The 12,051-nt window shown below is 45.1% G+C and overlaps 1 protein-coding gene across 2 annotated transcripts in view; it reads left to right on the top strand.

Annotated features, from left to right (window-relative positions):
- VIT (vitrin) overlaps nucleotides 1-12,051 on the top strand; it is a 129,542-nt gene that overhangs the window by 101,125 nt on the left and 16,366 nt on the right. For both annotated transcript variants that reach the window (XM_055400862.2, XM_055400861.2), the window contains one exon: nucleotides 11,514-11,617. In XM_055400862.2, the coding sequence (XP_055256837.1) occupies nucleotides 11,514-11,617 (104 nt within the window). The remainder of the gene's footprint in view (nucleotides 1-11,513; nucleotides 11,618-12,051) is intronic.

Here is a 12,051-nt window from a genome sequence, read left to right as displayed (position 1 = left end):
GTCAAAGACACTAGTTTATTTAGTTTTGAGATCTCCAAAGGAATAAAAATGCTTTGCTTTCATAAGAACCTATAACATTTGTATTTTTAGAATTAAATTTCAATAACATATATAGCACCACCTTCTATTTCTGTGAAGAAAAATCGCTAAGTGGCACTTGTATACAATCTGAGTCAAATATATAAAAATAAACACTTGCTACAAATGTTAATTCTCAGTGTCAGATGTTCTGGAGCATTTTATCTTGAAGTAGGAAAATACGTGGTTTTGGCCATTGTTTTCTTGTATTTCAACACGTCAACCTGTTTTCATTCCTGTTTTTCTTTTTAAAGACGGCAAATGAATAGCAGGCTTCTCTGGGGAGGAAGTGTAAGTGTTTTAGTGCAGATGTCCCTGGTCAGTTTATTGAGGGATTTAAAGCCTGGTGTGTCATCTTGCATTAAAAATAGCTGCTTTAAAAGCTGTGTATACCAAAGTTTATAGGATAATATGAAAATAAGGCGATAAATATGTCAAGGAAAAGAAAAATGGCAGGCAGACTGTTTGGTGTGCTGATGGAAACACGGATTAAAGAATAAATGTAGCAAGGTTGAAAAACAATTCAATAAAGGCTTCTTCCTCTCAAAATAACATTTTCTCCCACTGTGTTCTTAACATCATCACCACTTACAGGGAAGAGTTTACCTCCATGCTTTCCAATGTCACTTTCTAAAAATACCTTTGCTGTTTGTCCCTTTTTCCATCCAGGGTCCTTATTAATTTAAAGCCCTTAAGGGAAATGTGTCTGTTTTCCTTCACTTTCTGCTCACACAAGCCAATCGATCATCTTTGGCCTCAGGGTGGGGTGGAAAGCACAAGGAACTGGTGACAGGACATCTTGAATTCTAGCCTTTGCTCCACTGGGTGACCTTAGGCAAGTCACTTAGCCTCTCCATGTAAAAGCTGCCATCGGTGAAGTCTGGGGCAGGCAGAGCAGATGATTTATTAGGGCTCTGCCAGCCCAGATGTTCTGTAATGCAGTGACTGGCTCTGTACTAAGAAGACAGCCAATCAATGAACATTGGGTGAACCCACTGGAAGCGCTTCCTCTCCCTTCCAGCCTCGGCTTCTGAATAGGTGGGTGAGTGATAGCAATGAAACAATGGCGGCACAGAGGTTATTCGTCCGTCAGGGGAACAAAATCAGTTGGAGAAAAGCACTAGGAGGGTGTAATGAGGCTGAAGGGGAAATCCATGCACCCAGAAGTAAAAGCTGAAAATGCTTTTATATCTGCCCCGCCTCTCCCATCCATTCTTCCTCCAGCAAACGGTCTTCGTGTGCAGAGGGGGAGCATGTGGGGCAGGGAATGGTGAGGGGCAGAGGTCGACGCAGATCTGAGGTCAGTGTTTCTGGAAGAGGGCTCGCCAGTGTTTGGCTGGCTGGGAAACTGGTCCCCTTTCTGGCCCTTTGGGTTCTCACTGGATTCTAGTACCCAGGTCATGACCCATCACTGGGGATCAGCCCCCTTCTCTCAGAATCACAGTGCAGTGGGGGCCCTAGAGAGCTCATGCTTCCACCTCCTCATGTAACAGTAAGGAAACAGGCTCTAAAAGAAATGCCCACCCCGCCAAGAACAAGCTCCCAAGGCGAGGCGTAGGCTGGGAAGGAGCTGGCAGAGGTGGGAGGACTCGGAGCCCCTATTCCTCCTCTTGGGCCTCTCACCCCCATCAGTGCTGCCCAGGTCCACGTGAAAGATGCCCCCGGAACATTCTTTCGCTTGGCTTTCCGTAGAGCTGAGGCAGAACTTAGACTTTTGAATTTGGGATTTAGAAGCCTCATACTATGAACAGGAAACAGAAGGCAAATAAATAAAAATGTGAGAAGCAGAACAATGGCCTGATGGACAAAATGCAGAGCTTGTTCCGCCTGCTGGTCCCTAAGCATCCTACACAGAGATACTTTGGGTACAGGGGACAGAAAGCCAGCCCAGGCAGGCAGGGGAAAGGGGAGTGGTGTCACAGGACTGGCGGGTCGCTGGTCCCCTCCCTCCTCCTTTCCTGCATCTCCTCGGCTCCCTGCTTGTCCTCTCTGACCTTCCCCCCAGTGGCCCAGCATCACCCCCTGCCAGGCTCACGGCTTCCGCCCCTTTCTGTCACGTCTCCTTTCACTGGCTGGCTTCCTACTTCTGGTCCAGGCCAGGGGGAGGCCTTCAGCCTGGGTGGTGCCCACCTTCCCTGTCTCCCACACCCCCTCTCTGCACACACAGAGGCTTGGAACCCAAGGTCGGGTTAACCTTTCAGCAACCACAGCATTCCTTCCACGGTTGTCACCACCTCCAGTAAGGGAATCCACGTTTGATACAGACCCAGAGAGGCTGAGTGACTTCCCTAAGAATACACAGCTAATGCTTGACCACTCGGGACAGGATAGATATTAAATCTTGGGTTAATCTCTAAAATGTGAAACCAAACTGACTTCAAAGATTTTGCTTCTCTGACAAGAAAGCTCCTGATGATTGAAGTTTTCCACCAAACTGAGAACTGAGACCCTGTTGAAGAAAAGGCCAAGGATTTTGCACACGTGACCTCACTTTAGAATTAAGCAGCCAACAGGCTTGTAGTTGCGCTTCAGACCAGTGGGAACACTAAGAGTCTAGATGAAAGAATGGCCAGACAAGTAGCTGTTCGGTGAAGTGTAGCAAACAGAACAGTGAAGCCAAGCAGGTTACATTTTGCTGCTGCCTGGATCCACGGGTGCTGAATACCCTCTGGAGCTTCAATATAATGTTGTCTTCATCCCCAGTCTCAGTACAAATGGAACAGAATTGTACATGTTCTTCTGAACTTTGTAATCAACCCAAGGGTACCAACACTGGAAAACAAGCTATAGAATAAAGCAAAATATTGGTTGATCTTCATTTCAAAATGAAATCCTTTTCTTTGCTCATGGTTGTCTGACAGGTGCCCTGCGTTTTAGCTCAAAATTGGGCTGCATTTCCTTACTTTACTTCTCAGCCCACCCAGCTCAGCCCGGACTGAACACCCTCCGTCACATTCAGTTGAGTCTCCCTTCCTGCCCCCCAAAGCAGGAAGGATGCTCCGAGGCTCCCATGGACCAGCTGAGCCGTCCAGTGTGGGGCAGCCAGAGTCGGGGGAAGAAACCAGGTGTTGTGCGCTGGGCAGAACAATGGCTGCGAAGCTGCCCGTGTCTGATTCCCTGGAATCCATGGCTATGATAACTCACTGAGGCAACAACCTTCCTGGCTGTGTGGAACCAATTCACTGGTTTCCCATGAAACAGTAAAAACTAGCTTTATAAGGAGATCTATCATTTCCAGCAATGTATCAGAAGCAGAATCCCTATTATAAGAAACATTTTGGCCCTTTCATGATGCAACTTAAGAGGGAAACAGAAATGTAAACAGAATGATCCTCACAACCAAGTCCAACTGAGCAGACGACTGCTGCATGTTCAAAACCCGATGTTACACTTATTAGGTCCAGTGCAAAGCCCCCACCAAGATATTCCATCAGAGCCAGAGGGGCTTGGAGCTGTGATTAAAGTCAAGGACCCTGAGATGGGAGACTGTCCTGGATGCCCAGGTGTCCCAGTCTAATCACTTAGGTGCTTAAAAGCAGAGAACCCTTCCCAGCTATTATCCGTTGAGGGAGATGTGACTGTGGAAGAGGCTCAGAAAGATGCGACGGCTGGCCCTGAAGGTGGAGAGGGACCCTAACCAAGAAACACGTGCTGGAAAAGACCAGGCAATGATGGTCTCCGAGAGCCTTTGAAAGGAAGCGTGGCTCTGCTGGGGAGAGACCCTGTGGGCTGCTGACCTCCAGAGCTGTAAACTGTAAGTGTGTTGGTTCGGCCACTAAGTTTGCAATAGAAATAGGCAACTGGTACACCTGGCAAGGAGGACCCTTCTGTCACGTTTTCTTGAGTTTGCAGCACACGAAGGGGTGAGAGGGTTTGGGGCACAAGCCCCCACGGGAAGGGGCTTGGGAGATGCTTGGCACCACAGGACCCCAGAGCAGGAAGGGGCTGCCTGGGGAGCTTTTAGAAATGTTAATGCCTGGGCGATATCCCAGACCTATTAACCCGGAATTTGGCAAATACCCAGAAGCTAGTATGTTAATCTGTAGCCAACGTGAGAATCACTAACCCCCAGAGAGGGGAAGGGACAGCGTGGATTCCCTGGAAAGAGGGCGGCACCCGGCAGAGCTCGGGTCTCTCCAACCCCTGCCCCGTCCACTCCTTAAGCCCTCCATCTACACTGCCTAGAGAGGAAGTAAGAGGACCCAGAACAGCTGCCTATCTCCCTGGAAGGGCTCTCCAGGGCCTAGGGGCACTTGCAAAGACCTCTCGGTCCCTCTTCTTTCAAGGCAGGTGAACCCTTGAGCCACATGCCTCAGGGACACAGACTCAAGGCCGAGTGAGCTGGGAATACAGTTTACACAAGGATCTGATGCTTTTCTGTTCCCTGACACAGTTCTCCCAGGGGGACAGAGGAAACAAAGGCTGCACTTGTCTCATGCCCTTTCTACTTGGATGGGTTCTCCTTGACCCTGCATTGCACGTCACCAGGGCTCCTCTGGGGGCCCCCATCCGTGCCATGCTGAGATTATTCTCCCTAGATCCCTGGACCATCCTGCTAGAGAAGCAGACAGCCACTCTTGTGCACATTAGAACTACTTGGGGATCATTTGAAAACCCCAACGCCCAAACCAAACTGGGCTGTGCTGTTATCTGGTGACCCCTGTGCCCTGGGACCCTTCCATCTCCCATCTCCCGTCTCCCCCCAAGGTCACCAGCCTAGGGCTTCAGGAGCCCCATTCTTCTTCCTCTCTGTCTTTCTCACACCTTCTGCAGACTTATTCTCCCCGCTTCCCCATATCACTTGCAGCCCCACTGCTTATGTTCTTGATTCTTACAGCATTCTCTAAGACAGAGGTCCCCAACCTCCGGGCCATGGACTGGTACTTCCTGTCAGATCAGCGGTGGCATCAGATTAGAAATAAAGTACACAATAAAGTAATGTGCTTGAATCATCTCAAAGCCATTCTCCCCCTTCAAAGACACTGCCACTCAAACATGATACATAGTGTCATGTGTATGAGACATAGCCTCTCATGAGGCTATGAGAAAGGCAGAACCTCAGACCTCACATCCAACCCACAGAATCTATATTTTTAAAAAATCCCAGGTGACCGGATGCACAACTGAGTTTGGGAAGCACCAAACACTGTCTGTTGTCAAGAGTTTCTATGTCCCTGCACTTATCAAGCCCTGCAGTAAACAGACAGCAAGCTGGAGAGCCCCCTGGCTCCAGAGTAATTCTCAGATCAGCAGAATACATGCCCATATTTCCTCCAGCAAGAAGATGCTTGCAGGTTAACTTTCTATTTTTTTTGGTGGCGGGTGGAATTATTGTTGCTGCTGCTACTGCTGCTAAGTCACTTCAGTCGTGTCCGACTCTGTGCGACCCCATAGACGGCAGCCTACCAGACTCCCCTGTCCCTGGGATTCTCCAGGCAAGGACACTGGAGTGGGTTGCCATTTCCTTCTCCAATGTGTGAAAGTGAAAAGTGAAAGTGAAGTCGCTCAGTCATGTCCGACTCATAGCGATCCCATGGACTGCAGCCTACCAGGCTCCTCCATCCATGGGATTTTCTAGGCAAGAGTACTGGAGTGGCTTGCCATTGCTAATTACCCAAAAAAATACTCCTCTAAACACAAAATTTTATCATAAGACTCTGCTCCAAATCTCTGATCCTAGGAAATGTGAGAAAGGCCACTGTCCTTTCAAAAGGGGCTAGTTGTGCTAAGTCCCTCAGGGGGTTGACCTGGGCCCCTGCATTGACCATAGCTGCTCAGTCCTTTAAGGGGAGGGACAGAATCATTTCATTCTAAGCTGGGTAATGCCCTCAAGGGACAAGTCCATCACCCAACCTGCTGCCAATTTAGGCAACCAGGTTACCCCAGAACATCCTCCTGAGTTCACAGGCATGGTTCAACTCAGTGACTAACTCCATAAATCATCACACTTTAGCATTATGAAAATTAAAAGGCTACGGATAGTCAATAGAATGAGCTAGGCTCCAACAGTACATGAACTGAGAAATTCCAGATGTTCAAGCTGAATTTAGAAAAGGCAGAGGAACCAGAGATCAAATTGCCAACATCTGCTGGATCATCGTAAAAGCAAGAGAATTCCAGGAAAACATCTACTTCTGCTTCACTGTCTACACGAAAGCCTTTGACTGTGTAGATCACAACCAACTGTCAAAAATCTTAAAGTGATGGGAATACCAGACCACCTTACCTGCCTCCTGAGAAATCTGTATGCAGGTCAAGAAGCAACATTTAGAACCAGACATGGAACAACAGACTGATTCCAAATAGGAAAAGGAGTACATCAAGGCTATATATTATCACCCTGCTTATTTAACTTATATGCAGAATACATCATGCGAAATGCCAGGCTGGATGAAGCACAACCTGAAATCAAGATTGCCAGGAGAAATATCAATAACCTCAGATATGCAGATGGCACCACCCTTATGGCAGAAAGTGAAGAGGAACTAAAGAGCCTCTTGATGAAATTGAAAGAGGAGAGTGAAAAAGCTGACTTAAAACTCAACATTCAGAGAACGAAGACTATGGCATCCAGTCCCAACACTTCATGGCAAATAGATGGGGAAACAATGGAAACAATAAGAGACTTTATTTTTGGGAGGGCTCCAAAAATCACTTCAGATGGTGACTGCAACTATGAAATTAAAAGACGCTTGCTCCTTGGAAGAAAAGCTATGACTAACCTAGACAACATATTAAAAAGTAGAGACATTACTTTGCTGACAAAGGTCCATCTAGTCAAAGCTATGGTTTTTCCAGTGGTCATGCATGGATGTGAGAGATGGACCATAAAGAAAGCTGAGCGCCAAAGAATTGATGCTTTTGAACTGGGGTGTTGGAGAAGACTCTTGAGAGTCCCTTGGACTGCAAGGAAATCAAACCAGTCAATCCTAAAGGAAATCAGTCCTGAATATTCATTGGCAGGACTGATGCTGAAGCTCCAATACTTTGGCCACCTGATGTGAAGAACTGACTCATTAGAAAAGACCCTGATGCTGGGAAAGATTGAAGGCAAGAGAAGGGGATGACAGAGGATGAGATGGCTGGATGGCATCACTGACTCAATGGACATGAGTTTGAGCAAGCTCTGGGAGTTGGTGATGGACAGGTAAGCCTGGCGTTCTGCAGTCCATGGGGTTGCAAGGAGTCAGACATGACTGAGCGATTGAACTGAAGGATAATCAGGTTATTCTATTGTAACCTTAAAGTGATGATGCCTTGGAGGAAACAGTTTTGAAAGATACTTTCTAAAGGGAATATGATTAGTTAATGTGTTTCTACTACATCAAAATTCATTTGAGAGGCTCACTCCATGTGACTGGGGTGAATCAACAGACTTTAGGACTTTAACCAATGGGATTCTTAGGAATGAAAGGGCCTCAGAACTCCTCTAAAATCCAGGGCTCCCCAAACTTTCTCAAGGATGAGCTTGGATCAGCTTGTTTAAAAAAACTCCCCAGCCCAGACATACTGAGTTTCTGCCTCAGGGAGACCTGGTTAAACCTGTGGAGTTTAACAGGGCGCCTCAAGTAAGGCTTGTCATCAGGGAGGTCTGGGGACACTGATGCACCATCCAGCGCTCTGCCCCCAGGCTGCAGCCTCCCTTAGAATCACTTGTACCCACCTCCAACAGGCATTCATTCTTCTCACACGCTTGCAAAATAGTCCTTTTTCTATTGCATGAATTAGTCCTTTCTATGAACAGTCAAATGCTGGCTCCCTGTCATCTCTCTTTATTAGTCTTAACTCCTCTTTCAAACATAAAACAATTTGATGTTTTCTTCTTGAGCTATAAACCTCTTTGTTTATTTCCTTCTCTTACTTTCAAAGGAAATCTTTAATACCCACTGAGGGAAACAAATGTGTTTTCCCTTGATGAGATCTTCTAACAAAATTACAAATTAAAAGATTGTTTACATAAAAATATAGTGGCATATCTCTTTGAACTTTTTAAATAAACTTCAGCTCTGAAAAAGGAACCAGGTAAAGGGGTAGGGCCACCAGTCCCCAAAAAGGACATATACACCCATGCACTCTGATACCGAGAGTGGTCAGAGTCTAGGTTAGAGACTTATCATTCATTCCTATAATTTAATTACATTACATTTTAACAAAGATTTATTGAGTGTTTACCACACTCTAAGCACTATGCCATTTGCAGGGGATACTAATGTAAAATTCATCTAAGTGGTTTGATTACATTTGCCTGTTAGTCCCTTGGTGGATGAGCTTTGCGGTTTTGCTCCTAATGGTAATTTTAGCAATTGGAAAGAGTTTCAGCAGTCCTCTGATCCAACCTTTCAATTCATTAAAAATAAATAAATAACTGTGATAGAGATTCTGTTCTTTGGGACTTTACCAGCTAGTGAGGGAGGTGATATTTTTAACAGAAACAACATTGAATAAAATGAAAAGCATCTATTCATTGGGTATATGAATAGCTCATCTGTCTGCTTCTGAAGATAGATTCATCTACCTCCATGATGTAACAGGGCGAGAGAGTGATGAGTGTGGGGCTCAGAGCAGGGTGTTCACTTCTACCCAGGATGGTCTAAGAGAGGAAAGGACATTTGAGATTCCTCCCTTCTTCCCATAATTCCCTATTAGCCCCTGTATGCTAAGCATCAGGGAGAGGAAATGCTGGAACATAGCGCTTGTTCTCAAATAGGTTATACCCAACCTTCATGATCTGTGTGTTCCATATCTGCAAATTCACCTACTTGCTGAAATGTACCTGGATCTCCAAAATCAATCCTCCTGGTACTTTCACAGTCGTTTGTGGATGCACACTGAGAAGGAAGGAGACATACAGCGTCCCCAGCTGAGGTCAAACAAGGCAATGCTCTGCCCTGTTTCCACTCGTGCTGTAAACAAGTGTCCTTTTCACAGTCTACTTAGCACTGCATTTTCCAGCTATTCATTGATGATTTCACAATTTTAATGGCCCCAAGTGTAGCACCAAAGTGCTATCCAGTGTTCTAAGCACAAGAAGGCTGTGACGTGCTTAAAGAGAAACCGCAAATGTTAGATAAATTTCCTTCAGCAACCTATGCTGTTGGTCATGAGTTCAGTGTTAATGAATTGATGATCCAATATATTCAGCAAAAAAAGAAAAAGGAAATTCATTTATCTGTATGTGAATCTGCTCCAGAAACTGCTAAAATAACTAATGGAAAAGTGGCTGAACTTACGACTTCATGAAATGATGACTACTTTTTTTAAGTATGGTGGATAGCCATTATGAAGCTGAGAGCCAAAACAAATCTACACAGCATGACCCATGGTCAGGAAAATGTTAAACCCTTTCAGCTAGTGTTTGATGATATAGAAAATGTGCATATAATTAATTATTGTAAGAAACATATATTAAATTGGGCACCTTGAAACAGAAACATACATAAAACAAGTTTATATGCTGACCTATTGATGAAAATATGGCCAGAGGCCCACAGGAATCCAACCCCCTATTTTCCCTAGGAACAATGGCTCAGAGACCTGCTAATGTGATGTTTGCAACAGCTTTATAGAACATACCTACTGCAGACAAGGCTTGACAGTAGACGTAGTATGGGAAATGGGTGATCAATCACTCTACACAATTATCAACATTCAGACGGCCTTGTGAACAGGGTTCTGGGGGATCAGCATAGATATGACTAGGTGACTAGCTTCCACATTTTATCTTTTTTCTGTAAAAACTTAAGAAAAATCTATATTTTTGCTTTTGAAATTATTAGTCTATGAGCAACACAATTTATGGTCAGCTATAATTTCTTCACATTTGTCAGACACACTCAGGAAAACTTTCAAAATGAGAAAAATCTAGTCCCCCAATCATTTTCAAATGTAATTAGAGTTCTATGAGTTAAAAATTTTATAGTTAATAAGGTGTCTAGAACATGTTTGATAGACAAATACATAGTTATTATTGTCAATATTAATTTTGCAGTTTTCTGTTTTGTAGCTAATAATACTTTGCTGTTGTTTTATTATTTTTTTTCAGCCCCTGAAAAGTTCATATTCTTTGGTTATCAAGGGTAGATCCAGTCTTTGGGGACTCTGAAGCTTATATAGTTTGGGAGTTCTTTTTGGAAAAAGAATCCAAAATTACAAATATGAAGAGGTATCATTAGCATGTAGGTTAATCCACCTCTGACAGGCTCTTAGCACCTATGGGGTAAGACATCCTCTGGACAGTCCACTGTGGCACAGGAAGACCAAGTAGGAGGCTGCAGGAATAGTTCAGGAAAAAGAAGATCAAAGTCCAAACTTGAGCAGGCGGGCAGAGGGGAAAGGATGCGAGAGTCACAAGCGATATTTGCGAGGCTGATCTGACAGGACCTGGTATTTGATGCGGAGAGGGTATCAAGAATGCATACTGTGGGGATGACTTGATGAGTCAGAAGAAGGACTGCAGAAGAGGATGTGGGTGGTTTGATGGAGCAGGTATGGAAGAGCATCGAAGCAAGTGCAGGCTCTTTTGGAGTTCAGGGCCCCGTGTGACCTTAAAGGTCGCGCCTGCATGAGGTCCTGCCAGTGACTGACTGTCCGTGCTTCGGGACATGTGATTTCACCATGCATCCCCACTTCATCCTGGGTGTGACCACACACATCCATCCCACAGAGCCCTCGTCCCTGCCGGCACACCGTCTACGTGATCATGAAAGATTCCACACTCCCTCCCTGCTCAGCTGCTCCCAAGCCTGTTACCTAAGGAAAAAGACTCCTTTCTAGAGAAGGGCTCTCATCCTGTTTCTCCACTGAAATCACTCTAACTCCTCTCCAGCTAACCTTTTTCAGGCTTTAGTGAAATATGTGTTGACCTTCCGGGTAAGATTTGAATATTCTCACCGAGTCACAGGAGTCGCAAAATGAAAAAGACAAAACCATGGGTTCTCCTTGACACGACTGTTAAGATGCAGTTCCAGTGCTGGGGTACCGGGGTGGGGTGAGGGAGGGGCTATCAATTGAGACTCTCTTCCTGGAGAGGAGGGTCTGGGGCAGCCTGGGGACATCCCGACATTTGCAAAATCCCACTTGACAACAGTCCTGCTCTTTAGCAACATGAACGTGATGGTCTTTACTTTTATCTCGATGAGGAAACTGAGGCCCAGAGAAGTCAGATGACTTCCCAAGGTCACGAAGCTAGGAAACAGCACAGTCAAAACCAGAACCCACACCTCGTAAGCCCTGAAACCAACCGGTTTTTTCTACACACCCTGCCGAGGACCCAGTCCTCCCGTCTCACCAACAGTTCTTTGGGGCATTGTATAACACCAGCTTAAGGTTTGGAAGTAGCTTCCATTCTATTTGTATATAAAACAACTCTGATTTCTGCTTTGCTCCAAGGGTAATAATTTTCCCACTAATTTTTACTTCTTGTTCTGAATCTTCAGAGACAATCCTGCTACCCAATTTAATCTCAAGACTCACATGAATTCCCAGGACGTGAAGGCAGCCATAGAGAAGATTTCTCAGAGAGGAGGGTTGTCTAATGCAGGTATATGTCTAATGTCTGTCTACTGTCTAATCTGGATTCAGATATTCTTGCTACTATGGTTTCTCCTTCTATGTGGTCGTCTGCTAGCATCCTAGATAGAAAAAGGAAAAATCAAATAATCCATTAAGAAATGACTCACAGAATGTCTGTATCTTTCCTAAAGTATTACCGTGGATTGGGGGCAAAAATCATTATTGCACACATGCTGGAGGGTTCTTAGCAGGCCTGTTTTCTCAGGATATCAGTTTTCTTTAGGACAAGCAGGACTACTGTTACGACTACCATGACAGGTCTATAAGTCATCAACTATTTTTCTTTGTATTTTGTAAAATAGAAATTTTTAATAAAAATTAAATTTGGGCTTCCCTGGTGACTCAGTAGTAAAGACTGTGCCGTCCAATGCAGTAGGCACGGGTGGAATCCACATGCTGTGG

The sequence above is a fragment of the Moschus berezovskii genome, chromosome 11, assembly GCF_049115385.1.
Source record: "Moschus berezovskii isolate FMDL1 chromosome 11, NW_MosBer_1.0, whole genome shotgun sequence".
Lineage (NCBI taxonomy): Eukaryota > Metazoa > Chordata > Mammalia > Artiodactyla > Moschidae > Moschus > Moschus berezovskii.
The sequence above is the reverse complement of the archived record's forward strand: the minus strand, read 5'-3'. Positions and strand labels throughout refer to the sequence as shown.